Source organism: Coccinella septempunctata, chromosome 1 (assembly GCF_907165205.1).
Source record: "Coccinella septempunctata chromosome 1, icCocSept1.1, whole genome shotgun sequence".
NCBI classification, from domain to species: domain Eukaryota; kingdom Metazoa; phylum Arthropoda; class Insecta; order Coleoptera; family Coccinellidae; genus Coccinella; species Coccinella septempunctata.
This window is the reverse complement of record NC_058189.1, coordinates 47,316,200-47,344,082: the sequence shown is the minus strand read 5'-3', so window position 1 is coordinate 47,344,082 and position 27,883 is coordinate 47,316,200. Positions and strand designations below refer to the sequence as shown.

At 33.9% G+C, this 27,883-nt stretch overlaps 1 protein-coding gene across 1 annotated transcript; it reads left to right on the top strand.

The window, feature by feature from the left end:
• Positions 1–746: 746 nt before the first annotated feature.
• On the top strand, positions 747–13,269 carry LOC123307009 (rab11 family-interacting protein 4B-like). The gene is made up of 5 exons (XM_044889211.1): positions 747–860; positions 5,766–5,930; positions 8,248–8,483; positions 11,159–11,450; positions 13,132–13,269. Exons 1-5 carry the CDS (start codon positions 747–749, stop codon positions 13,267–13,269), a joined length of 945 nt encoding a protein of 314 aa, XP_044745146.1.
• Positions 13,270–27,883: the final 14,614 nt, after the last annotated feature.

Genomic DNA, 27,883 nt, shown 5'->3' with positions numbered 1-27,883 from the left:
ATAGAGTCCGACATCCTCAACGGTATTTTCGGAAGCATGTTATTAATATTATGTGGATGAAATCTTCTATACAAGAATCGAGTACCATCCGTTGCGTTTGTATAAAATTATCCCTCATGAAATCTTGCCGACTGTTTGGCCGTAAATGCAAAGTGTAAAATGAAGTGTAATTGGCTATTCAGAAATAAGGAGGAAGAACTTGATGAGAGGTGGTTGAATTAATCTTATTTCCTTCAAAAATCAACCATTAAAGCGAAAAATTTGGATTTTTTTTTCGTTATCATGAAGTAGATGAAGAAAAAAGAAGAAATGTTAACTCAATAGTTATATATATATTGGAGACTGATGTAGCTGAAGTACTTAAAATAATACATTCTTTAAAAAACAGTAAATCAGCGGGAGAGAACAAGATAACAACAGAAATAATAAAAAATACAGCAGAGTTTCATAGTTACGCCTATTACATTTGTTATCAATAAGGCAATTGAGGTGGGACAATATCCTAATAATAATCTGAAAAAATCGATTGTGGTACCTTTATATAAGTCTGGGGACAGATCGTTATGCTCAAATTATCGACCTATTTCTATATCTCCCGTTATTTCAAAAATATTTGAAAAAGTGTTGAAGGTTAGAATAAAACTGAAACTAAATTTTTAGATAAATATAACCTGATTTCAGATGGACAATACGGTTTTAGAGCGGGTAAGTTGACGCAGAATGCAATAGCGTATTTGACTGGAAAAATGTATAAAGCTATTGATGATAAAATGCCAGCTGTCTGCGTATTCGTCGACCTCGCCAAAGCGTTCGATACGGTCTGCCATAATGAATTATTGTTGTCATTGGAGGGAATAGGGGTAAATCTTTGAAGTTAATGGAAAGTTATCTATGTGACAGATCACAAGCTGTCAAAATTGGAGATGAAGTGGGAACATTTAGGGAGGTAAAGAGGTAAAGTATGGAGTGCCTCAAGGCACGGTGCTTGGACCTTTATTTTTTATCATTTACATAAATGATCTCTTTGACTTACCATCGATCGGTGATATCGTGAGTTTTGCTGACGACACTGCCATACTTTACCAAGATACATCCTGGAGCGACCTGAAAAAGAAAATTGAAGTTGACTTTGCACAAATTATTGACTATTTTAACTATAAATTACTCACCATAAATGTCGAGAAAACAAAATTTGTTGCTTTCACCAGCTTTACCCGGTACTTACCCCAGATGACCAAATTACATATCTTACCCACCCATAGTACACCTATAGAAATAACATCCACAGATTCTGTGAAATAGTTGGGGGTATATATCGATAATAAACTTCAGTGGAAAGGGCAAGCCGATAAAATTGTGAAAAAGTTGAGGTCCCTAATTCCTAAATTCAAATTATTTAGAACTTTTTGTACTACTGAACAAATGAAAATTTTGTATTATGCTCTTGTTCAGTCTCACTTGACATATGGCAATCTAGCATGGGGAGGATTGATGAATGTGCATTCAAATAAAATTGAGACAACACAGAAATGGATATCTAATATATAAAATTCTCGTGTCATAGTTTTCGTTACCATACTCCTCCGAAACGGCTTGACCGATTTTGATGAAATTTTTTGTGCTTATCCGGTATCTATGAGAATCGGCCAACATCTATTTTTCATCCCCCTAAATGTTAGGGGTAGTCCACCCCTAAATTTTTTTTTGTATTTTTTAGACAAAATTTTTAATTTCTATTTTTTTATGATACAACATACAAAAATACATACAATCCTCAATTTTCACCCTTCTACGATCAACCCTTATTTTTTAATAGCCATTTTAGTAATTTAATCATTAGGAAATTATTTATATGGCAAAACAACGTTCGCCGGGTCAGCTATCTATGAGAATCGGCCAACATCTATTTTTCATCCCCCTAAATGTTAGGGGTAGTCCACCCCTAAATTTTTTTTTTATTTTTTAGACAAAATTTTTAATTTCTATTTTTTTATGATACAACATGGAAATTATTTATATGGCAAAACAACGTTTGCCGGGTCAGCTAGTTGAAAATAAATATTCTAATATTCAGATATCCTTCCGATTTGCTATATGAAGAAAGTGGGATATATGACTTAAGACAATTATATTATCAGTCACTCCTAATAAATCATCACAGTCAAATATATAAACATGAACAGATAAATCATGAACATAACACCCGAAATAAATTGTATTTTACGGTAGTACCTAGAATAAATGAAACAATAGGACAGCGGAGTCATATATTTCTAGGGCCGCTTTTTTTTAATAGTTTGCCAGTAAATATAAAAAAAAAATTATGCCAACAATATTCAAGAAGCAATTACGAAAATATATTGATTCAACCCCTAGGCTTCTTGTGCATTCTTGGATAGATTTAAAAAATAACAATTTTCATTAATAAATGCTTATATAGTAGATCCGATTTTGTGCAACTTTACTGTCGTTGTTCTTCTATAATATGATGTATGTATGATCTCGAAATTTTCATAAAGATCAGAATAGAATTTATGTTGTCCATATATTGCAAAATCCACGAGCGGATATCCATGTGGATTAATATTGTTTGTTCAGAATTTGAGCGGAAAATTTATATTGACTTGTTTTTTGTATTTTGTTACATTCTCTGAATAAATATTATTATTATTATTATTATAAAATATTCACGTTGTTTTTTTTTCAAACATCACTGTCAGAAAATATATAATTTTTTTGCAAAAACTAAACGTGAATCTCTTTATTCTTTCAGTCTGAATGCATATCTTGAAAATGAGACGAATTAATATCTTGGAATTGAGATGGAAATAAATAACATTGTGAAGGTGAAGCATAGGGCGACTGAAAGTATATATTGAACAACCTTACACTCCCATCAATGAGTCCAAACCAATCGTTCGAGAACATTTTCTGCTAAAAATTCGAAAATTACAGACAAAAGGGCAAAATGATAACAAGCTCGCAAAAATAATACCTAGCTCATTCCTCTCTCATGACGCAGATATGGTGATTCATGCAATTACTTAATGACCTTTTAAAGAACAACAAATACTTAGTTCCCTACCTGATTTTCTAGTTGAAGTTGAAGATACGAAATAGTGGAACCACGCCACACTATTATTTTTTTTTAGTTTTTTTATTAGTAAGCATAAGCATAGGCACTTTATACGAGCGTTTTCTGCACTATCTTTGAATTGAATACTCAAAGGCAAAGATACCATGGTAGGCAACAAATGAGGAATTAACCCCTAGGCTCCTAGGTAGTGTATAGTGTACAGAATATTACCTACTTCTCTCAACTTTCATCTTTATTGGGGTGTACTTAGGATTCTCCAAAATTGTAAGAATTCTCCAACATTTGAAACCGTTTCTTGCTAGTTTATTGGCATCCATCACTCTTCTAAACAAAAACAATTCAGATAATTTTTTTCTATTTATTGAAAAATGAACTTGAGGACGAGTTAATAAGTTATTCTTGGTTATAAAATTATTTATTATTTTATTTAAATTTTTAAATACCTAGGGATATAATATAAATTATATAGAATAGAAATTGACGAATTGAAAAAATTTCTCTGATTATTCACGTGTCATATAAATTAAGAGAAGGTAATTCAAATAATTGTTTCTTTTCATCTTGCGCTTAAAGTCAAAAATCATTCGATAAATTGTGTATGGCATTAGAAAAATATTAAAAGTAGATAATAACATTTTTCAAGATAAAGACAAGTCTATATCGTCATCATCTCACGATGATTTTTTTTTACATAAAAGAGAATCCCCTGTACGAAGAGAGATTTTAGGTGGCAAATCGAACGAGGATTGAAAAAATGATTTTTAATTCGAAATATCTCAGTGGCGTAATACTGATCGCTTCGCTTCACTACCTGTATGCGCGCCAATGATGAACATAAAATTCTTATTTGCAAGCCAAGAAATGAGCAATAACTACTTCTTAAAATCAACGAAATTTCAGTTTCATATCTCGACCAGTTTCAGAGCAATAAATTAATAAAAAGTCAGTTTTTAAGAAAAACTTCAACAACCATACTGGGTGTTTATGAATAGTTGCGAAAAAATTTAGAGGTTAATTCCTTGTCAAAAAATTAGAGTGGGGCTTTTTTTATGAATAAAAGGCCCACTCTAATTTTTTGACAAGGAGAAAAAGAAAAGTTTATTCTTTTCTTTTTCCAGCTCCCCAGCTAAGTTACAGCCCCTAAAAATGACTTCCGAAAAAGAGTTTTTGATTTTTCCTTGAAAACCAGAGAACTGACAAGAATAATATCAAGCAGACATTTTATACGATCAAGACACTCAAAAAAATTTGTCCTCTATGATTGCAAGGGGTGGAACAAGCCAACCCTAAATCTTGTTTTGCCGAAGGTCCAAAAAAGGCGATACATCCGTTTAATGGATAAATTAAAAAAGCAAAATCATCTGTTGATGTATTGTTTTTTTTCTAAAATCCGTGTATTTAAGTAAGAGATTACAGGAGACCCTATGTGTTCAGAAAGGATCAAGCTATCCAAAAAAAATTTTTTTATTGAAAAATATGACAATATAACAAAGTTTCTTGCGAAACAAAGTCTACGAGCGGCTTTTTCTTCCCCTTTCAATCATAGAGGAACACCAGCAAAAATTTGAAATCTGCTTGATTTCATTCTTGTCAGTTTTCTTTGATAGTCCCTATTTTTTCGCAACTGTTCATATATAATCAATGCTAAACTCAATGACTTCAGCACATTATTGGAAATTCCCCAGGTACCTACTCACCTAGAAGGTTTGGTTATGGAAAAAATAAATATTATTGTATTTTTGGGGGTACAATAAATTTTTTTCACTTTCGGCCGTTCCTAAATAGCAATGAAGGTTTTATGGTAATGAGTTCTAGGAAGTGTTTGGACGTTTACATTGAATATTTGCTTGGCCCAAGAGTCGCCTACCTTTGTTATTATCATAACCCTAAATCTTGGAAATACCGATGAGTACTCGGTTCATTGTGATTACTTTTATTGAGATGTCGAAGTACCGGCAACCCCTATTAGTCGAAATTTACACTTTGAAATTCGAAAGATCGTAGTTTTGGTATAAAGAGCAACACGAACAGTTTCTTCTATTAGTTCGTTCATGCCACTGTGATAAGCACACCAGTCAAGATGGAAACAGCTTTTTCACTGTCTTCTAGATTAGTTGTTAACACAGCAACTGTTGTCATGTTTTTAGTACCGAGATTTATGTATGATCCGAGAGTGGTAATATTCAAATCGGCGAGGATAGCGAGGTATTTTGTGCCTAAAAGAATTGTGAATTTGGGTGAAAAATGTCTTAAATTTATTGGAATTCTCTCATCGTTACTATCTCTTCTAGAACAAGTAAGTACTTTCATTTCCATTTCTTGAGCTTGAATAATACTTTTCAAGATGGTTGAAATTCCAGCACACAAAATTTTTTTTTTCATTTATTAGGAATGGGCGGTATTTAGCTAGATCGTAGATATTGTTAACCGGTACTAGAGGATATATTATTTTGAATAACAATAATGTGTCTGGTGTAAATTAACTCTCTCTTTTTTGGTTTGAATTATATGTGAAATGAAAAAGATAAATACAAAGAAATGAAGAATTTCAGCTCATTTCGGGATCATCTATATTTTTCAACGAACGTGGTTGAATATTAATAAATTATCTCAACATCATCGATCATCGATGCTCTTATCTCGTTATATACATATGTGTCGATTCCAGGTTCGAGAGCTCGAAAAACAAATGAGGGCAGTAAAGGAATCGTCAGTTCAGAACCACGAGAAGTATTCAAAGACTCAGTTGGATAATTTCGATTTGAAGCAGCAGATTATATCCTTGAAACAGCAGATAGAGGAAATGGAATCGAGAAATGAGGAAAGATCACAAGTAAGTAGACGAATTATGGGCCCGAAATTCAATGCGTTTATTCAAGTTGATTCATTGGCAAATGGGCAGAAGCCACAGAACACACCCTTGACTTACTTTATGGCAGAAGCTAAGGGGTAGGTAGATGTCACTGGAAGTGAATCAAAATAACCTATATTCAAATGGTCTATCTCCCTACACAATCAAGATACAGAGTGTTTTATTTATTTTGTCAATTTCTTCACTCATAACTTTGCAACCACCTCATTTATTTCGATGATATTTGATAAAAAAGGTGCAACTCAAAAAGAATACTGTGCTCATTAAAATTCCTCAAATTTCATATTATATTCGAACATAGGAGAAAAAACTTAAGGGAGCAAGGTATTTCTCAACTCCCGTATGCGATTTAAATATTCAATTAATCTACTCAAATCTGAATACTTGGACAACATAAGTAACATTAAAAAAATATATATATAACCACTTAAAATGTTATACATGGAGAATAGCATTTATTCATTAGATATCTAAATTGAAAAGACATACCAAAATGAATCCTGAAAAACATAACATCTTTATGAAAAACCTTAATACTATAAAAAACCTTTGAAACAGAGAGAAAAAAGTTTCGAAAAAATTGCTTACTTATTGAAGGCTTCAGAAGTATATCATTAAGGTTTTCAAGAGGGAGAATATTCTAATTTTATAATTTTGTTCATTCAAAATTTGAATATCTCAAAATTAGTATATTCCGATAAATAAATCTTATCGTTTTCAATGGTAAAATTGAAATTATCGCAGCTTCAGTTTTTTCTCCTTTTGCCGAATATCATATCAAATTTGAGGAATTTTGATATACAGGTTGTTTTCTTGGCAGAATATTATATTTAAGTTTTTCCTAGTCCGGACCGGAATAAAAATTCGCTTACTCGTCAGTATCAACTAGTTGTTGCGGAGAATAAACGTATCAAATATAATCAAAATATATAGGGTGGTTCGAAAGTTATGGGTAATTGAATAAATTGACAGAATCAATACAACACTCTGTATCTCGATAATAAAGAAAGGTTATTCTGACTCACCTCAGCTCAGTGTACTATATCTGTCCTTAATTTCCACCCATTAACCAATGAATCACCTGGTATTGAATACAATACATCCGAATAATTAACAGTTGATATTTTCGTGAAGCATATTACACAGAAATGGGCTCTCATCTTTCTTTGTTCTTTATCATCTTAGAGCGTTTTCTTTTACTTTTCTTATAATGTTCTTCAAAGTGACCCTTTTCAAAGAAATTAACTAGTGCACCATACTCATAAGCCAAACCTAACAGCCTTTTTCAAAATCTGCATACTATAATGAATATCATTAAAAATAAACAAGCCTAACCCCCATAGACATCAATAATTAGATAAATGACGAAAAAATCAAATACAGATTTCAATTGTACATTTCATTTTGTTTATTTTGTTGTTCAGTAGCATAAGCAAATTTAAATTAAACTACTGAATGAAACATCATATAGTAAAATCTTTCAACTTCTAACAAAATCCGTTTTGTTCGTAGTAAGCGTAGGGTTACTATTTGAATGAGCAGCCCTCAATTTCAAATAGCATTTCCTGGTACAGGGTCTTCTCCCTTTTTGAATCACTTTCAGTATATTTGTTTAATAATTCTATTAACTGTACCAACGTCCTATTGACATTAACGACATTCCATGAGTGATCTTACTCCGTTCTGGTAACAAAAACTTGAGAAAATTATTTCATGGCCAACCGTGTGCTTTTATAAAAATGAATGGAGTATGTAATCGTGGAATTCAAAGTAGCCATTTCCTCTAAGGATGTAATGAGGAATAACTTCATTGCAATAATTGAAGGGACACTTTTTGTTGATTATTTAAAACGTTTCAGTGATCGATTATTCTTAATCAATGACTTTTTTATCGGTTCAGTGTTTTTAACGTCGAAATTTTTTCAACCATTGAATGTTTCGGTAACCTATTGCTCTTAGATGGCCATATGAAAAGGTACCAGATAGTAAGTAGGATCGCCAAAGAAATCTGGAAAGAGGTGATGAAGTACTAGAATTGGTTCTTGCGCAACCGTTACCCTGTATACGAAGAAAAGGCGGATAATCACATTTTCCGAAAATCAAATGATTCGATAGGAAAATTTGTATACCTACCTATTCTACAACAAAATTCCACAGCGGTTAAAAACTGAATCGGATTATTTTCTGCATTATTTTTTCGGTATTTTTTGTATTGTCAATTTTAAGGCTCAATATGTTACTACTTTCTTAAGGGCACTCACTGATTTTTTTTTCACAGGAAGAAAATGAGAGGTGGAGCGAACTCCTGGAGAAAATAAGACGCGAACAAAGAGCAATATCTGAGTACATCTCTAAAAAGATATCAACATGCGAGGCTAATGAAGGTAATCTTCAGATTATAATAAAGACAATAGAAGCGGATCAGAAACGGTTGACGAAAGAGGTCGAAGATTTGGCCAAGGATGTAGTTTCTGCAAAGAAGACAGCTTGTAGTCTCAAGCAGCAGGAGAAAAGGTAAGCAGTGGTCAGCAGAAAATTTTTTAATTTGGAATCGTTTCAAAGTTTCACGGTAAGCGTTGTGTGCTTCGTGTCGTGCTGAACTGATAAGTTCATTAAAATTACAACAAGTGTGGCTCCTGGATTTCAAGTTTCTCGGCTATACAAGTCGATGTGATCGTTCTTGATTCTTTATTTGGCAATTGTTGGTTCTTGATAGCTTCTTCAACTTCAGATTCATTTCATTATTCTTTCGATTTATTTGTTTTCAGTTAGTGGTGCGACCGTACCGGAGCACACCTTAAGTTTTTTTTTGATATCGTATATTTGGTGATTCAAAATTGCATTCTTTTATTTGTCTAACTGTGCTATCCCTTATTGTTCATTTTCCCCTGTTTAAAGCAGACTTCTGTCGCCTGGCTCGCTGGTAAACCGTGAACAGAGACCGCAGAAGCAGAGACAGTCTCTGGCAGAAGTCTCGAAGTCTTTCCGCTGGTAATGCTTGGCGTGTATACCCGCGGTTGCCACGGAGAGACCACAATAAAATACCTCGTCTGTAAACCATGTATTGTTGCAATATCTTTCACTTGAATCAACCCCGTCCTGTTTATTGAATATTTTCAATTCTGATTGGCCTGTACACTGAAATCTCTGAAAGTGCTCGCTGAACTAACCGATTACAGGGAGTTGGATCTTTCTGAGACAACCGGTTGCTGTACATTTTATGATTCACTGTAATTTAGATTTATTGTAATAAATTCGGTTTTAAAGTACTTGTTATCGCTACCATCTCAGATAACCCCGAACTCTGTCTCCGACTAGTAGATATCTGGGTGGGTTTGCTATATTTTCTCGTGGCAATATTTTTATACTTCAATCAATATAAGGTTATAGTTTCGAGGACAATTCTCCTCTTCTTCATGTTGAAAAAGAAACCGTAAAAATTTCATCTGGCAAGGAGTGAGAACACTCAAAAATATTTCTCTTTTCATTTTTGAGAACTTACCACTATTAACTATATATTGAAACTAAGAAGTCTCTCATTAATCAGATAATTACATTGATTAAACACTCTAATCTTATAAAATTCATATCATTAGTCTGCAAACAACCAACAAAATTTAATTCTAGTTAACATGAAAAATCTAAAGGTCTTCTAGATGACTTCAGAATAAATTCACATTAAGTAACCCTAACAGTCACAGAATAAAAACACATTATATAATCCTAAAAAACGACGTCATAAATTTTTTTGTTCAAACAATTTGCCCACTAATAACAATCTTCTTTATTATTTATTCAATTTCAATTTTATTAATAAGATAGCCATATGTTTTCCTCAAATTTTCAACATCACTTCTAAAATTAATAAAAGTATCAAATGTTTTAATACGAATCATCTCATAAATCAGTCTCTCTCTTTATCTGAAATAGTAACATTGTAAAATGCTAAATCAAAATTATGGTCTGTAGCAAGATGTAGGTACATACATCTCACAAAAAATTGAATATTTTTCTATTGAACTCTGTGTGAAAATGATGATATTATGGTATTTATGTAGGAGTATAAATTCAAATAGAAAAGTTGATATTTTTTTCAAAAGACTTTATGATTATGAAAAAAAAATCGAATTTTTCGCATTAATAGTTGATTATTGAAGGAAATAAGATTAATTCAACCTCCTCTCATCAAACTCCTCCTCCTTATTTCTGAATAGCCAATTATACTTGTACTGAGATTTATGGCCCAACAGTCGGCAAGATTTTATGAGGGGTAATTTTTCAGAAACACGACGGATGGTACTCGATTCTTGTAGAAAATTTAATCCGAATAAGATTTATAACATTCTGCACTCTATACAGGGTGAGTAGCACAAAAATTTCAACAGTAGATTTTTGAGGTCAAAAGAAACACCTTTTCGAATCGGTTAGGTTTAAAAGATACTGGCTGTTGAAGAGTTAGTTCTATCTCACAAACGGTTTCAATGAAATGAATTTCGGAATATAGTTTTTCATTTATTTGACGAATCTTTCTCGAACACAGGATATTTCCCAGGTCTTACAGTATTCTTCTCATGTTCTCGTATATTGCAACGTTTTCGAGTACCTAATTTGATGTCCGAAAAAAAATTTTTTTTGTGATATTCATAAAATTGGGTACATTGACTAAATGCAACACTGATTGAAAGATCCACAGATGTATAGTGTCATATAGATTTAGCTTGTTATTCTGAAGAGAATTTTGTTATTCCAGGTGTGGCATAGAGTTCATCATTGAAATGGTTAACACACGTGTATACCAAATATCAGATCAATCGGTCAACAAAAAGGGGTTAAAATTTCAATAATCAAATTTGAACTTGGTAACCATCAACAAATAGGGCAAGCTAAATAAAACCGTTTTATTGAAAATAATCTTTGCGCGCACTCAAATAATGCATACAATGGATGAATTCGTTGTTCGTAATGCTGTATACAGGATACATTTATAAAAGTACATAGTTGTTGTACCTAAAATGGAGATATGGTTTTGCCTAATCTACAAAAAAACCATCACTGCTTCATTTTTCCTTCCGCGATAAACTGAATTTTCCACAATTCTTCTCGAAAATCTGTAACTCTTTATAGAATGAATGCGTTTATAAAAAAAAATTAAAATCCTGTAAGTATTTGATTTCATATTTGTGTTTCAGACTTAAACAAGAAAATAATACGAAAGCCAAAATGATTGATGAAATGATACACGAAATGGGAATACTGAAATCACAAATGAAAAAACATCTGTCAGATACAATATTGGACGAATCTCCGAAATTACGAGAGTTATATACCGAATTATGTCGGTTAAAAGAGAAGAACTTCTTATTAGAAGAAGCAAATGAAGATATGAAATCTAGTCTTTTACTTGCTGGACTCGAACATGGTCAGCTCTTAACACACATTAAGAGAGTTAGTGCTGATCTAACTTCTATGACCAAAGAAGAGGTTTGTACTTATTTTCTTTTCATATTCCTATGGAGAATATCAATGTGTAGCGTACATAAAGATGATGAGAGACAGTTTTCGGAAAATGTTTGTGACGTTACATATTGTTTTTACTAAAACTCAGAATATCTATACGTATATAAAGGGTGCGACACTAATTCCGTTCCTCGAAATATTTTTTATAAGGAACCGAAATTCACGTTTACAATATCGGAGTTGAGTCTGAAAATGCTGCGCCGCTGATACATCAATATATTCAAGGTTTTAAAATGGAAAATTGTCGTTTTTTAGCTTCCGCGAGAATTGTGAGGAATGAAAATGTTTTTGTCGCAGTAGTCAAAAATACAAATCATGATACAGGAAGACTGGATTGCGATCTCGAGCGGGTGAAAATTAAATTTTTTTTCAAATTAATCCTTTTTTCCTAGCCAAAATTCAATTAACGCTGTAAAATTGTGTAGGTATGAAAATAACAGCTCTAGAAATAAATTCGGAAAAATTGCAGTATTACTCGGTATATGAGATTAAAATATTCGATTATAAATTTGCAAAGAGCAGAAAGGACTGAGTGAAGATCTGTTTTTTGATTAAATGGCACAAGTTTTTTATGGTTTCCATAAATCTACAATAAGTTGTTCAACGGAATTTCACAGAATTTTCATTTCATATGAAATAATAATCTTTTTTTTTCGAAAATATTTTTGCAATCGTACATGGTGGAAGAAACCCTATTTGAATGAATTTTGTGGAACCCCTTATTTTTGAAAATCATTATAAATACAAGGTGTTCCAGAATAAGATTCCGTACAATCTTTGTATCATACAATCATATGAGGAAAAAGATCCCAAATTTACGAAACCTTTTTCTGAAGCACCCTGTACGTACATATTTATGGTTTCTTCGATATTCTGTTATTTGAAGAAATGAGTATGTTCAGTGTTTAACCACAGAAAAAGAGATTTCTTGTCACATCCCTTGGACCTGTAGAAGAAAAACTGGTACCTACTTTTAATTATTATATTATTGAAAGCATACAAGGTGGATTATTGTTCCGCATTTTTCAGTTCGATAGAATAAACAGGAGTTCTGGGTGTTATAAAAATAAGTCAAACTCTTCCTTAATTCTTTGAATTCAGTGTTTCTTTTCTATCAAAAATATTATTTCATCAAGTGGATATGAAAATTTTGTGATTTCCGTTTTAAACATATTATATAAACCCTACAAAATTTATGCCACTCAAACAAAAACCATATCCTTACTCAGTTTTTTCCTCTCGTTTCAAATTTCTATTCGATTTTTTTATCTCATATACGGGCTTGCAATTTTTTGGAATTTTTTTTCTTAAGCTGATGGATAATGCTGATATAATAATATTGTGAAATATCAACCACATAACAAAGATATGGGAGTTTATAGTCTTAGCCTTTTTTCACAAATCACCCTTTATCTCTGAAACCAATATCCTTTTGGAACATTTGAAACCCAAATCCTCATTTCATAGAAGAATATTCTTCTATCTCCACTCAGCCGTTTTCCGAAGACATTGTTACTCGATGATATTTCCTATAAAACCGAGTTCCATTCCTTTTATGATACTTTTTACTGCATGAGTTTTTAGTAGTTTTTGAATAATTTGATTTGTTGCACGGTATATTGCATTTTTTGTGTTTTTTTTTCAGATCCACAAAGCACTGAAAGAAGAGCAGAACAATTCTAAACTCTTGATCTATATTGATAGAATACTAAGCAAAATAGTGGAGACATATCCCCAGCCTTTGGAGGCCAAACAAAAGACTGAAGACACACTTAGCAAATAAAGAAGAATGTTCCTATTACCTGTTAAATATTTTGACAGTTTCTTAGTCGATTGTCGATTACTCGTTTTGAAGACTGAACATGATGAAGTGAAGGAGAGAAATATGCTTAGTGGTTTTAGAATCAATAAAACAAATCTTTTCTTGTACAGTTGTACATATTGTTGTACATATAGTTATTGAATTTTGTTGAAAATTATATCTAGTTTTTTCATAATATCTTATGAATTTGTATATAAGTCTGTTTGTGGTTCCTCTTGTATTAAATTTTAATTGAATCATTTTCTTTCATTCATTAACTGTATTTGTTAATACAAGTACGAGCCAGAAGGATCTACTTTTCCGAGCCGAAGTTCGGAAGCCAATAATATCACTGTCGCCATCGCGCACAGTAATGGTTGTCGCTTTTTCTTTTATCAAACCGTGATGGAGGCCCAGAGCCCTTCTAAAAATTACTCATTAAACACCAAAACCATAATTCGGTGTGTATGAAATTTTGTTTTGTCAGCCGCCTTGTTATAGTTGGTGAGCCCAAGAGGAAAATTCGGGATTTACTCGAGCGAGTCGGATTAATATAAGGGGAGATACCTTGGAGTACCTCTACCAAAAATTAGAGTATATAGGGGGAATTGTCTAGGACAGCCTGTCAGAATAGTGAAAAAAAAAACGATCATTGTACATACTCGAGCGTTTCAAATTAAGATATATGAGGTTTATCACATGTTGGAAAGTATATATGTATTCTCTTAATCTGACAATTTGAGCGTAACGAAAATGTGTGGGGGGCGCCAAATTTGCAAAACGCCACGTGTCCATTCTCGAGCGCGGTTCCTTTTTTTCTTATATTGAAGTTAAGGATTCAAGAATAACGGAAAAAATATGAAGGGTACGGGGAAACAACCATCGATATTAATTTTCCTTTCAGCAGAGGAAAACGCGTTTTCAACTTCAAAATCCGTTTATATTATTTGAAATAGGACAAATTAAATATCATTGTTCTCGGAATGATCATTATTAATATTATAATAATACATAAAATGAGTGCATTACATGAGATGACTTAGATTTTTCTTTCCGTGTATTGATCGATATCGTCAGTTCTTTCCCTGTACGATAAATCTTCTGAAGCGATTTAACGTATGACTGAACTAGTTTTATGCCTGTTTTAATTTACCATAAGATACTACTCTTCATTCTGAATTGAATAGGGAATACTCCTTCTGACGAAAATGATGTATTTTTTATGAAATATCGTTGAAACGTCACATTTTGAAAAAAACATTTCAACCGTTTCTCAAAAAAAATTATTTTGAGTAGTTAATATGAAAAATAACAATGGGTATTTAAAATTTGAAGCGTTTCGTTTCTATTGCACAAGTTGGCAACATCGACTGAAATATGCGTTGATAATAAAGGACATCAGATACATTATCTCGGTCGTAAGGTTTTATGGGATTTTTATGGCCGGTTTCCGTTGAGGCTCGCCAGTGAGTACGCCCCTCATGAATGATGGCTGTAAATCAACAGCTGTTATTTTATAAACAAGCCATTTTCTTTTTATTTTCTAGTAGGCGCTGTTGCCACATCTTAAACTAGAAACGAAGCAATTTGAATTTCAAAACCTTATATTTGAAGAATGATTTTGAATAGTTTCCGCGGTGCATTTGAAAATTCATGAATGAAACTCATAATTATTCAGTTTAAACTTGCATATGCTGTGATAACCCAAATTGAGGAGAATTCTCCATTGTGTGTCTAACTAATTTTCGGACAAAAATTGACATTGATGGTTTTTTCCCTGTACAATTCATATAATCAGCAAGCCGAAACAATAAAAATTGGCCATAAAGGTCACAAAAATCAGTTTTTTATTAATTATATCCTCTCAGATTATTTTCACATTTATTATAAAAGTTGTAGAGCATGACATTTTCTACAAATTTTGTCCGAAGCAATTTTTTCTACGTTTGAACGTTTTCGAGATATATGACGAAGAATAATGTTCATTAGACTTCCGCATGTGTGGCTAAGCTCCTCGCCTTTATAGCCCTCTAACTCGAAAAAGGGTTAGGAGTATGTAAAATTGCTTCAGACAAAAGTAGTATAGAATTTTATTATCTACAAATTTCATAATGAAAATCTCCCAAAAATCAAATAACCGAAAGAATATTCTTTCAATTCGAAGATTATAACCACAGAACATAAACATCATGATTTTAACTTTGGAGCTAAGCCACAGATTACAGCACAGAACACGAATATACAATATACTGAACTGTAATCTGTGCTTCTAAGCCGCCATCTTATTGCAAAATTTCCGAATTGTCGCCACTGTCTTGTTAAAGTCACTGTATTTTTCTTGATAGCCAGCGCCACCTGCCATATTTTTTCCCGGAAATTTTTTGGCCCAAAAAGCCTCTAAATTTGTTCTCCTTCTCTCTACTCTCTATAGTTTCAGGGAAGTAAATAGGTTCCAATACTTATGATGTAGATAGGTAGGGGAGACTGGGATTGGTCGAGACTTTTTTATTTATGTTTTATTGTCCGATTAATTAACGAATAATCTTTTGGGGACCATACCATACTATATTGTATATAAGTGAATGGGGCATTTAACTTTTAAGGCCCCACGAAGGGATTGGTTGTTACGCTATGAGAAGCAAAATGTTACAACAAAAACCAAACTGAGTATACAGGGTGAGTCAAAAATGTGTACAGAGTGTTCTAGAGGGGTGATACAAAATTGACAAATAAACTCATGGCCCAAAAAGCATATTAAGGGAGATAAGATACTTCTAAAGTTAATATTAAAAAAAATTGGTTTTGATGAAAAAAATTGATGAAAAAGTATTCGATGGAGCGAAAAAATAACTTGGAAAAGGTACTCTTATCCAAATACAAAAAATTGAACCGTTTTCGAGATATTCGAGTTTTTGTCATCGATGAATCTCGCGATGAATGAATCTGCCGACATCATGTTACTAAAAAACACAAATATCTCGAAAACACTGTTCAATTTTTTGTATTTGTATAAGAGTACCTTTTTCATGTAATTTTCTTCGGTCCATCGAATGCTGCTATTTTTTTTACCAAAACGAATACAACGAAAAAAGTTGTCTCAAAAAAATCATGACTCACACTCTAAAAACACCCTTTATAATAATATCAGAAATGTGTGAGAGTAATAAAAAAATGTATTTTAACAATTACATTTATGCAAGAAATTTCAATCTGGTGGCATTCACCGTTTAGAAGCTATGCGGAGAAATTTTTTTAATTTTATTAATTTTGGAAGGATATATCTCATTTTGTGCATTCTGGGCCATCACCTCCAGAAAGCTCAGTACACATTTTTGACTCACCTTGTATAAGACTTTTTATCATATCAAGAATAATGAAAATGGTGCGTTATAATTTTGTGTAACTCCTTTCAATTTTTATGGAATAACATGATATGTTTACTAATACGTGTCTTAAAAATTATCACAGCTTACAGAATAACCAATTACTTAGTACCAGTACTTAGGTACTGTCAAAGAATGTGCATCAGTTGAAATGAATTCTCACATAATTTTACGTTCGAGTTAAGCATGTAAACTTAAATATGTATTGTTTCGATTCAAATAAAAAAAGATCCGTCTCCTGTGAAACAGATATTTCAACTCAAGTAGATCTAAATAAAAAAAGAACCTAGATTGCTACTTGAGTCAAATCAGGAAATATTTAAAAATACTGCATAAATATAAAATAATCGTACTGAAATGTGTAATGGCATTGTATAAAAAAGAAGGTACAATGGTAATGGGTTTGGGACACCTTACATACAGACATATACTAGTTCTATTTTGATTCTTTTTTCTTACTCAAAGCATTGAGTATTAAGACTCAATGCTCAAAGTGTGCGGTACGATTTTACTTCCATGAATGGTATGAATGCCTCTTGAGGTTTATGAATGAATAAAAAACACATGTTGCTGTTATGCTGTTCCTATCATCTATAATATCATTATGTCTCTCGAATATCTTATGAATGATTAAAATAATGAAGAATGATTGATAGTATATTCTTACCACGTTATGAGAGTGGTTTCGATAATTGTTTTAATGATTAAAAAACACTGTTTTCTTGCAAAAATATTTTGCCTTAGGGAATTCCAGTGGTAAACGTTACAAGTGGAAACATTCAACCGCAGACTGGGGAAATGATATAACGGAAGACTGATACATAATAACCGGGAGGTAGTCACGAATTCAAATAACAAATTAATTTGCATCGACACCAAATTCGGAGAACTTGAAGTAGGTAGTTTCAGAAACTGTGAACTACCGTATTGTTGGTTTTCTCCGGGTACCTACCAAGTCAATGGTCAGGAAATTCCATTTGCATAAGAATGTTCTATTCATTCAAATGAATGTTTACCTTTTATTTCCATTAGAGAAATATACAAAATTCAAAGAATCAAGAATCCTTTTTCCAAATCTCTCAATACTGAGATTTCATGAGGAATGCTGTTTGGATTACTTCACCTCACGCACTTTTCTTGTTTGAATTTTATGAAGCATATCCAAAAAAAAACTTTTGAATTACAGTTCAAAGTCGGAATTTAACTGAATTCCGACTTCAAACTCGGAATTTTATTTAGTTCCGAACTTCTAGAGGGTGTACTAAAACCCCCCCAAAACTTCAAAGTCGGAATTTAACGAAAAATATTTTCAAAATATTATGTGGCCCTTCTACGCCTTCGTGGAAAACCACATCGAATTCTGTGCAGCACTTTTTTCATGACTAAAATTATGAAAAATGGGAAAGGCACTGACGAGTGGTCAGGAGTTTGTTCAAGTTCATGAACAGGGCTGTCACCCATCCAAGAACTGGTTTCGCCCAAGGCTGATTGGATCCACGAAATAGTTATTTGTGCAACAAGTTGGAAAAAGCATTATTTTTAGTAATGAGCGTTTCGCTCGTTGTGCAAAAGAACGCGAAATACGAAAAATAGTGTTTCACAAAATATTTTTTCTAATTTTCAATAGTACGTGGCTATGAATTTAAATTTAAAGTACCAAAACCATCTATACAAGCGTCCCTCGCAGATTTCTTTTAAATCGTAAAGTGACGGAAATATTTAATTTTCCACTCCGTCACTATGGAAGCAAGTATCTCATTATCAGTTGCGAAAAGTTTTAAAACGTCAATGAGTTTCAGAAAGTTTCACTTTATATGTCAAAATTGGAAAAAATATTTTTCCATTATTTTCTGCTGCTTTAGTAGTGAAAAAAAGCCTCATGAATTGAAAATTGTGATTTCAAAATGTCACAATACTTCATCGGTAGTGTAAGAATAGGTGAATGAACCTTTATTACTCAATATTATTCAATTTTAAGTACACCGTTCAATTTTGTTCCTACAAAATTTGTTCGTGAAGTAATAACTATTACCATTGAGTATTAAGTTTAATACTCAATGCTATTACAGAATTTTTAAAAGTCAAATTTCACGTTAATTTTATCATGATGTTATTTCATACTGATGTTAGGTATACAAACGTTCTTTCATGAGAATTATTCTTAATAAGTGTTTATATTTTGTATATCATTTCATTTTTTATTTGTGAAAATTAAAATATAAATTTCAGTAAATATATATTTATACAGGGTGAGTCTTTGACTCATACAAATATTTCAAAAATAGATTCTTGAGGTCAACAGAAACACTTGAAACACTTTTTTTCTATACTTTTTTTCAGATTCGGCCCTGATAAAGCCCTGATATAGCCATTTTGAGTTTTCATAATGAGTTGTGCCCTGTGCCACTCCTGGAATAAAACCTTCAGAATAATAATTGTACGTAATGGTCATAATGAGAAAACTGGAAGATGTGATTTCTAAACGAAGAATTTTTACTTTATTTTCTCCTGATGTATTTAAAGTTGACATCGACAAACTTTTTTCGATAATTATTTAACAATTTTTTTGCTGTGTACATGTGCATTCTCAACTTCTGACGATGCCAAAGATTCAATATGATGAGTGATATAGTCATCAGACTTAAAAAGAGTAGTCTTTTTGACACGTTTGGGAATCATGTATAGCACTCTCCGCAATATGTACACTCTTCAGTTTCCTCGTTATTAATTATAGTAAAGTTACATTTTGAGCAAATATAAGGTGTTTTGTGTTTCTGTCATTCTACGGAGTTTTGAAAGAGACAATGAGCTTCATATGGAGAAGAATGAGACCCTTATAAAAACCAAAAAGTTTTCATCCTAAAGAGGAAGATAAAAACAGCATTGAAAAAATATTAATCGATTTGATCATTGAAGCCTTCCAAAAATCTCTTGGACATACAACATAATTTTTCAAAAACACCTGGCGGTCCTCCGTAAGCAAAAATTTTGATAAAAGACTGCCGAAATGTTCTGGATGATTATTGTACAGGGTGTTTCATTTAAAAGTGTCCACCCTCAATAACTCAACAACGAATCAGAATTCAGAATTTGTGAAAATTCTCAAACAGGTCAATTTTTGATGACAGGGGGGCGTGATCTGGGATACAAAGCTTGCTTGTACTAGCAACACCCTGGAGAGGGTTGCAACCCCATCAGGAATTTGAATAGGGAAAGTGGGTAGTTTTGTAGTACAAATGATTGCATGGATTCAAACTTATATGAACCTGCAGTTTGTGTTCTTATTAAGGTGAATATTCACAAAGTTACAGGGCGTTATTTATGGAATGGTACCGATAAAACTAAATGAAACAGATATGTTCTAATTGATCGTACCCTCTCCAGGGGGTTGCTAGTAGAGTAGACACAAGCTTTGTATCCCAGATCAGGTCTTCCTGTTTTCACAAATTCTGATTCGTTGTTGAGTTATTGAGGGTGCACACTTTTAAATGAGACACCCTGTATGTACGAGTAATACCACTAGAGATGGAAATTTAAATTTACCTGCTTAAAATTCATCTCGAGTGGTATTCCACATGAATGTTTCACGAGAAAATAAGTCGAACAGTATTGCCCTTGACTAATTATCGTAATATACGAAATTTGCAATCTGGGAATTTAAGTAAATGGATGCATATGAGATGCATTTGAGAGTTAGGAAATTGAATTGGATTGGTTCCCGTTTTTCTGTCAGATGTCGCTACGTTGTATTTATACATCATATCCGCTACTGACATCGAATAAAGGGAGCCGGCATTTCATTCTGGTTTCGTTGACGAAGGAGTAAAATGTTGCTCTGTCGAGGTCAAATGAGGTTCCACTCTTTGAAAAGCTATTACCTGAATCCCTGTGCGGCTTTTCGACCCAATCTAGGTACGGTGGACAACTGCTAGAGAAAGCCTGTGAACTACTGAACAACAATCAAGGATCTATACATCCTATATCGATTCAAGTGAGGCTTTCGACTCGGTGAATGGAAGATCATGGGACGCTTTGGAGTACCAGATAACAGAGAGTTTGTATCTGCCGATAAATTCTTAGCAGTGTGTAAAATCCTCTATTCCAACAACACCGCTAGAATTAGTGATGGGCAATAACGTTATTTTTCACTAACGGTTATCAACCGTTATGGTTTTTTTTTAATAACGGTTGTTGATAACAGGTGAATACGTTATTTGCTCTGAAAACCGATAACATCTTCAAGGTTTGTCGATTAAGGGGTTTTCTCTACAAATTTAGGGTGTAAACGAGTCACGACTGAGTTGGAAATTTTTGATTATAATTTTTGTGGATGTTTACTTCTTTCATTCATCTTAATGTTACATTAATGTGAAAAAAATTTACTTTTTTCTAAACCAGTGAAATACTTCGCAACTGATGAAAAATATTAGAGTATTCAATGTGTTCCCCAATATTTAAATAACCATTTTTTATTTGTTTTTTTCATCTGGATACTCTCATTACCCATTCGTCCTATTCCAAGTTCGATTTATTAATTCTATATAGCCAATAAAATAATACGCTAATATCTGCGGTGAGTGCTCCAGTTATCCAATCTCATCACTTCGATGTGAACAACATAATGTACCAATAACAGCCTCCCATCCGCCCGCTAACGTAACAGAACCATCAACCGAGATCGAGAGTCGAGAATATGGCCAACGTTATCCGTTTGAAAAGTGTAAACTGTTAATAAACGCCAACAAACGATCTAACTAACCGGGAACAAGTCCAATGTAACCGACTGTTATATGAGAAACGGTTTAACTAAACAATAACCGCCAGAAACAACCTCTCTGCTGAACTCAACGGCTTCAACGCCAACGTCGTCGACTGTTATATCAGAAACGGTCTAAATAAACGGCTTATTCAACGCCAACGTCGTCGACAGTTATATGATAAGCGGTCTAACTAAACGCCATCAACGCTAACGTCGCCGACTGTTATATCAGAAACGGTCTGAATAAACGGCTTTTTCAACGCCAACGTCGACGACAGTTATATCAGAAACGGTCTGAATAAACGGCTTTTTCAACGCCGACTGTTCGCGCACACGTTACTGCTCAACCTGTTATTGTTCAGGACATATAACGGTTAGTTATTGCTTTTTTCGAATAACCGTTGTTAAATAACAGGTTAGGGAATAACGCCCCATCCCTAGCTAGAATACAACATAATGGCTCTACAACCGACGCGCGTGTACGCGCCTTTAATATTCAATATTTTCGCCATTGCCATAGCTGTGCCGATAATTGCTGACATGAGTATGCCTGTGAGAGGTGTTGGAATAAGATTCAGATTTGATGGACGCCTGTTTAACCTCCGAGCAAAAACCCGTACAAAGTTCATCACGGAACTTCAATATGCAGACGACCGCGGACTTATCGCGAGCAGCTCAGAGAATCTACAGATAATGTTGGACTCTTATATATACATATATACGAAGTTTTAGTTCTAAGACTCAATATTGACAAAACCAAAATCCTGGTAAGTCCGCCAGAAAGCCTTGACACAGATATCAACCTGGAGGATGAAACTTTAGAACAAGTCGAGCAGTTCGAAAGCTTCATAAATACTAGGGCTAACCTGGACACGGAAATACACAATCATCAATTGGGCATCACGGGTATTCTGGAAGCTAAAGGACAGAGTGTTTTAAAATCACGACCTCAATCTGAAGACCAAGACAGCTGTTTACGAAGCAGTGGTCCTCCCAATGCTTCTTTACGGAAGCGAAAGCTGGACGCCCTACAGGCGACATATTAAACAGCTTGAACAGAAGAAACAACGTCATCTAAGACAAATAATGCACATCAGATGGTTCCACTAAATTACAAATGCAGGAGTCTTGGAGCGCGCGAGTTGTATAATAATTGAAACTCAACTAAGGAGAGCCCGACTCAGATGGAGTGGCCACATTCTGAGGATGCAAGACACAAGACTCCCCAAAATAGCTCTGTATGGCGAATTCACAGAAATCACAGAGGGAGCTCGGAAACCAGGAGGACAGTATAAGCGGTTCAAGGATATACTGCATCAACCCCTGAAATCAGTTAATGCCAATCATAACTGGGAACAACTAGCGTTAGACAGATCACAGTGGAGGTCTTTGGTCCACAGGTATATTGGAGACTCGAGAAGAATACAGCGGCGGCCAGATCTGGTTGGTGACTATCCATGCCCGGAGTGTGAGATCTCTTCAGTAACAGGAGGGCACACAGTCGCAAGTAGCCCTAAGAAATTATAAGTTTGATCGCATCGATAGTTTTGCTTTTGAGTATTTTTGTAAATTTATTCTCGGTAACGGGATACTGCAATGAATGGTCAAATGAGACCGAAACCATGATCAGCATTTACTCTTTGTCGACGAAACGAAATTTCTGGTTTTCTGGTTTGAGCGATGCTAGTTTGTTAGTTCGATTTAGATGGTAACTTTTGTTGATTTAATTATCTGCGGATGTTATGCATCTGAATTAATTTCGGTAAAAGACTGATATGGCCGCTATACGATCTACGAAAGTTATAACGTGATAAATTTCGAACCAGATGAGTGAATTTTGGATTCGAAATGCTCGCCATATTTTTTTTAACTGATGCCTAGAATTATGGACGTTTCTATAAGCTACAAAGTACCTAGTTCCTTCTGGATGCTTCTGTTTCTGATTTTCAAGTCTTTTCCGAATGGTTAACTTGCTTTTAGAATCTTGAGTGCATCTCTAAATGCTCTCAAGGTTTTTTTTTGAGTTATTCAGCTGCTTTCATGGAAAAATCAACAAATCTCATGTTGTAACAAATTGGATGATTGTTTATCGAACTAGCATTGGATATATTCGATCGATCTTTACTCCAGGATGAGTGAATCATAGTAAACAAAACATTAATTTAATGAAATATCGTAAAAACAGAAAATTGAAATCCGAGCTATTCGTTAAGATAAAATGAATAATTATTGTTATATTAATTGGGTTATTATATAATGCAGTGGTACAATTCAAGACATAGTTCTCCTAGTTAAACTTTTCACAATATAGATATTTGAGAACCATAATGCATTTTCAACGGTCGCTATGGTTACGCCAGCCTACTAAAAATTCAACAGTGAATCGAAAAGGAGGAAAAAGTATTTTTTTCTTATGTTATATTCATGTGAATAGCGACATATAATACATTTTTGAAATCAGAAAAAAAATTGCAGCAGAATGAAAGAACTTTCAACTATAGTTTGCATTTGAAAAATCAGAAATCCCTGTCGTATCTCGAAAATGACTGGATCAAAAAATTTATTGATATCATATTCGAATTCCTCATAAAAAAGTGCCTGTAGAATGTAACAACGGATTTCGAATACGAGTTCAAATAAGCGAGTTATTCAGCTTCATTGAAAATGACAATTTCTCAATTTTCGTTCATAACTCTAAATCTATGAACGTTAGGCTGGATCTGTTTTCAGTTTTGGATTGGTCAAGAAAAGAGAGCTTGAGAATGTGTCGTCCGTTTCCTTCTAGCTGCTATAGTTCTCGAGATCCCTTCAGTAGATACCGAATTTTGCCACCCTGTACTTACTTGACTTTAAAATGGAGGATGCGCTCTATATGCTAAAAATGCTACAACTACAGCTCTTGGAACATGGATGTTTGTGTAATGAAATGAGAGAAGCAAAATTCAGAAACATAAATAGCAAATAGCAGTGCCTTAAAACACTCTTGCTGCTTTATAATCGTGGAATGAAATTAATCTCTGTTGTTAGGGATTTTGTAGCATCATTTAACCGGTTTCGGACATGAATTCATCTTTCATCAAACAAGAAGCACTTATTTTAAGGTGTTTTATCATCCCTAGTATATTACTAGGGAATAGTGCAGCAACATTTCTGACTTTTCTGTTACTTTCAATATTGAATCTTCACTCAAATTTGGGAACCGACTCATTTGTATTGTTCTTCATCGAGTTGATGCTTGAAACCATGATTTCAATTATTGAATAACTAACTTCCTCAAACAAGTCAGGTGGAACCGTTTTGGCCTGAAATAATAATTTATTGCAAGGGGCGTGTATGATGGAATGTTTAGGAGCAAGTACACAGGAACTACAACAAAATTTTTCATAATACATGCATCTGACTCGATCTCGTTTCCAACTATTCATATCAAAGACCAACTGACAATGAACTTAAAAATAACTCAACTCATTTTTCTTTACAAAAGTGAATTGGAGAAGAAATGCGAAGAAAAAGATTACCAAGTCAGAACATCTCTTTTTGTATAGCTTTCGTAGATCATGATCGATCATGTGAAAATTCATCTCCAGATACCTAATATACCGTCTGTTCGAGTTCTATTGTTATTCGATTGCGGACCAGTAAAACCAGCAATATCGGAACAGGCCCCTTATACACTGCGCAAAAAAATTAACGCACATTCTGAAAATCTCAATTTTAATGAAAGTTAACTCTACATTGACTTTATAACTTATTTTTTATGTTCTCCCGGGAAGGTTTTGAACGAAACAAGACACATTAAATGGAAGAAAAATTCAGGATTTCACCTAATCTTATGTGAAAGAAGAGAAATGAACAATTTTCAAAATACTGAAATGCTGATAAGTGATTTAATACTTGGTATTTCCACCCCTTGCGTTAATTACAGCTCGGCAACGACGGTTCATACTCAAAATGAGTGATGAACTTAAAATGTTCTGATCTAATCCTTTCCCAGATTTCTCCGAGTTGGATTCTTAAGTCATTAAGAGTAGCTGGATGATTTTCTGAACTTCTCAGCCTTCTATTGAGGTTGTCCCAAACCTGCTCAATCGAATTGAGATCTGGACTTCTTGCTGGCCATTCCATTCGAGAGAATTCATCCTCTTCAAGGTACTCCTGAAGGATGCGCGCACGATGGGGTCTGGCATTATCGTCCATATAAATGAAATTTTCACCAATGTATGGGGCAAATGGCACTACATGCTCCTAAAGAATGTTCCTTATATACTTATCAGCATTCATAGTTCCATTATCAACGACCACTAAGTCTGTGCGAGCAGTCAAAGATATTCCACCCCATACCATAATCGATCCTCCCCCGAAACCAGTAGTATTCAAGAAATTGCACTGAGCATATCTTTCATGTGGACGTCTGTATACAAGGGAACGTCGATCACAATGGTAGAGGCAGAATCTAGACTCATCTGTGAAGAGAACTCTGTCCCAATCAGCTCTCTCGCAAAATCCAAACGCGCCCTTCGATGGGCTGGGGTAAGAGCTGGGCCTCTTGCTGCGACACGAGGCCTTAAATCATATTCTCTGAGGCGATTTCTTATTGTCTGAGTGCTAATTTGCACCTCATGAGTTCGCTCAAGCTGAATTTGAAGGAGGCGAGCGGTTGCAAACCGTTGTCTCCACGAAGAAACTCTCAAGTAACGTTCTTGAATGGCAGTTGTTACCCGCGGTCTACGCTGTCCTGGTCTTCGGACATTCATACCTGTCTCCCTGAATCGCTGCAACATTCTGGACACACTTGTATGGGAAACTCCAAACCTTTCTGCAATTCTTGTGTATGTCCACCCTTCTTCTCGCAAAACTACCGCTTGGGCACATTCCTCTTGGGTCAAATTGTGTGTTTCGCGTTGCATAGCGAACGAGTGTATAAAATCTAACGAAAGAAAAACTATTGATCACTAGAATTGATCGAGAACAACTGATTTTAGAAAGGAGCCAATACATTCAAAATCTGATAATATCATCTTTTTTTATTCCTGCTGGGAAAAAACATCTGTATTGAAGAAAACCGTTGAAAGTGGTTAACATATGCATGCATAATTCTGATAAAAATAATTATCATTGAGAACACCTTCAGTTGTAGAATTAATTTGATATTTCCATAATGTGCGTTAATTTTTTTGCGCAGTGTAGTATAATTACAGCTCCGAAAAATATAGAACCTCAACCCACATGAATCCAGACCGTTATTGGTTGTTTCATTGATATGCGTAGTTAAATGGATGAAGAATAACCAAGAATCTTGATGATTTTGAAGACCTTGCTCATGAATATATCTCTCGAATCATAAAACTTTAATTAGTATCAATTTGAAAATCACTTATTGGAAGAAAGCAAAATTTGAATTGGAGATTTGGTATAAAAAAATTCGGTGTTCAAGGCCCTTACATTGCTTTTCTGAAAATAACGTTGTCTTGTCTTTCGATTTGAATCAGGGTTTTCAACTTTCAGTTTCACACTGAGTATAGTAGTGCCGGTAGATGAAACTAAGATAAAAAACACTTGCATTATTTTATTGACCTCGAAGGACAATCAGATCTTTAGTAGTTCAAATTCAAGAGTAGGTACCTACTTGTTTTGTTTACCATGGCATGCGTAAATTATCAATTATTATAAAGTCTCAATCAAAGAAAGAAACAACTTTTTCAAGCTTGACTGCAAGATGCGAGAGGTCATTGAATGGTAATGAAGACATAATGAGTTATTTCTTGCGTTAGCAGCGGCTGTTGATCTGTTGCACATATTGTGCAACTTGATGAAATAGTTTATTTCCTGTGATAAATATGTATATGCATGTAAGTGCATACACAGGGGAATAAATCTCATTATTATTATTATTGTTATTGTAGTGAATGAAGAGGATTTGTGAAATTTTGTATTCAAACGTTGGAAGGTTTGTGAGAAATCAATGAAGGTATTGTTTCGATTCAATCTGGGAGAACTCTGCATTGTCTGAAATTCTTTAGGGTTTTCACTCCCAGTTCCTGAAACCAAATCCATAAAAAAATTGAAATAATCGATTTGCTCCTGCGTAAATTCTAGCACTAACTTGTCAGGAGCTAATCAGATGACAATAGACAAACTGCAATTCTGATTTTTAAGAATTCGTCCGATGAAAGTTTGATATAGACTCGGAAACGTCAGGAAGTTTTATCAAAAACAATTTTTTTCATTTGATTTGCTCGTGACGAATTAGTGTGAGAATTTACGCAGGAGCAAATCGATTATTTCAATTTTTTAATTGATTTTGTTTAAGAGACTGGGAGGGAACACCCTAAAGAATTTCAGAAGATGAAAGTATTGCTCCACAATAAAATGACTTACTTTAGACATTAAACCTATAAATGGCCTCACAAACCAGAAGCTGGAGGTATTCATGATCTCACTTCATATTGCTCGA

Bases quoted from the DNA above. Each gene is read 5' to 3' on its own strand.
- LOC123307009 (XM_044889211.1), top strand. From the start codon at position 747: ATGTATAAAGCTATTGATGATAAAATGCCAGCTGTCTGCGTATTCGTC. The intron at 861-5,765 runs GTAAATCTTTGA...TGTCGATTCCAG, and splicing joins TGTCATTGGAGGGAATAGGG to GTTCGAGAGCTCGAAAAACA. The intron at 11,451-13,131 runs GTTTGTACTTAT...TTTTTTTTTCAG, and splicing joins CTTCTATGACCAAAGAAGAG to ATCCACAAAGCACTGAAAGA.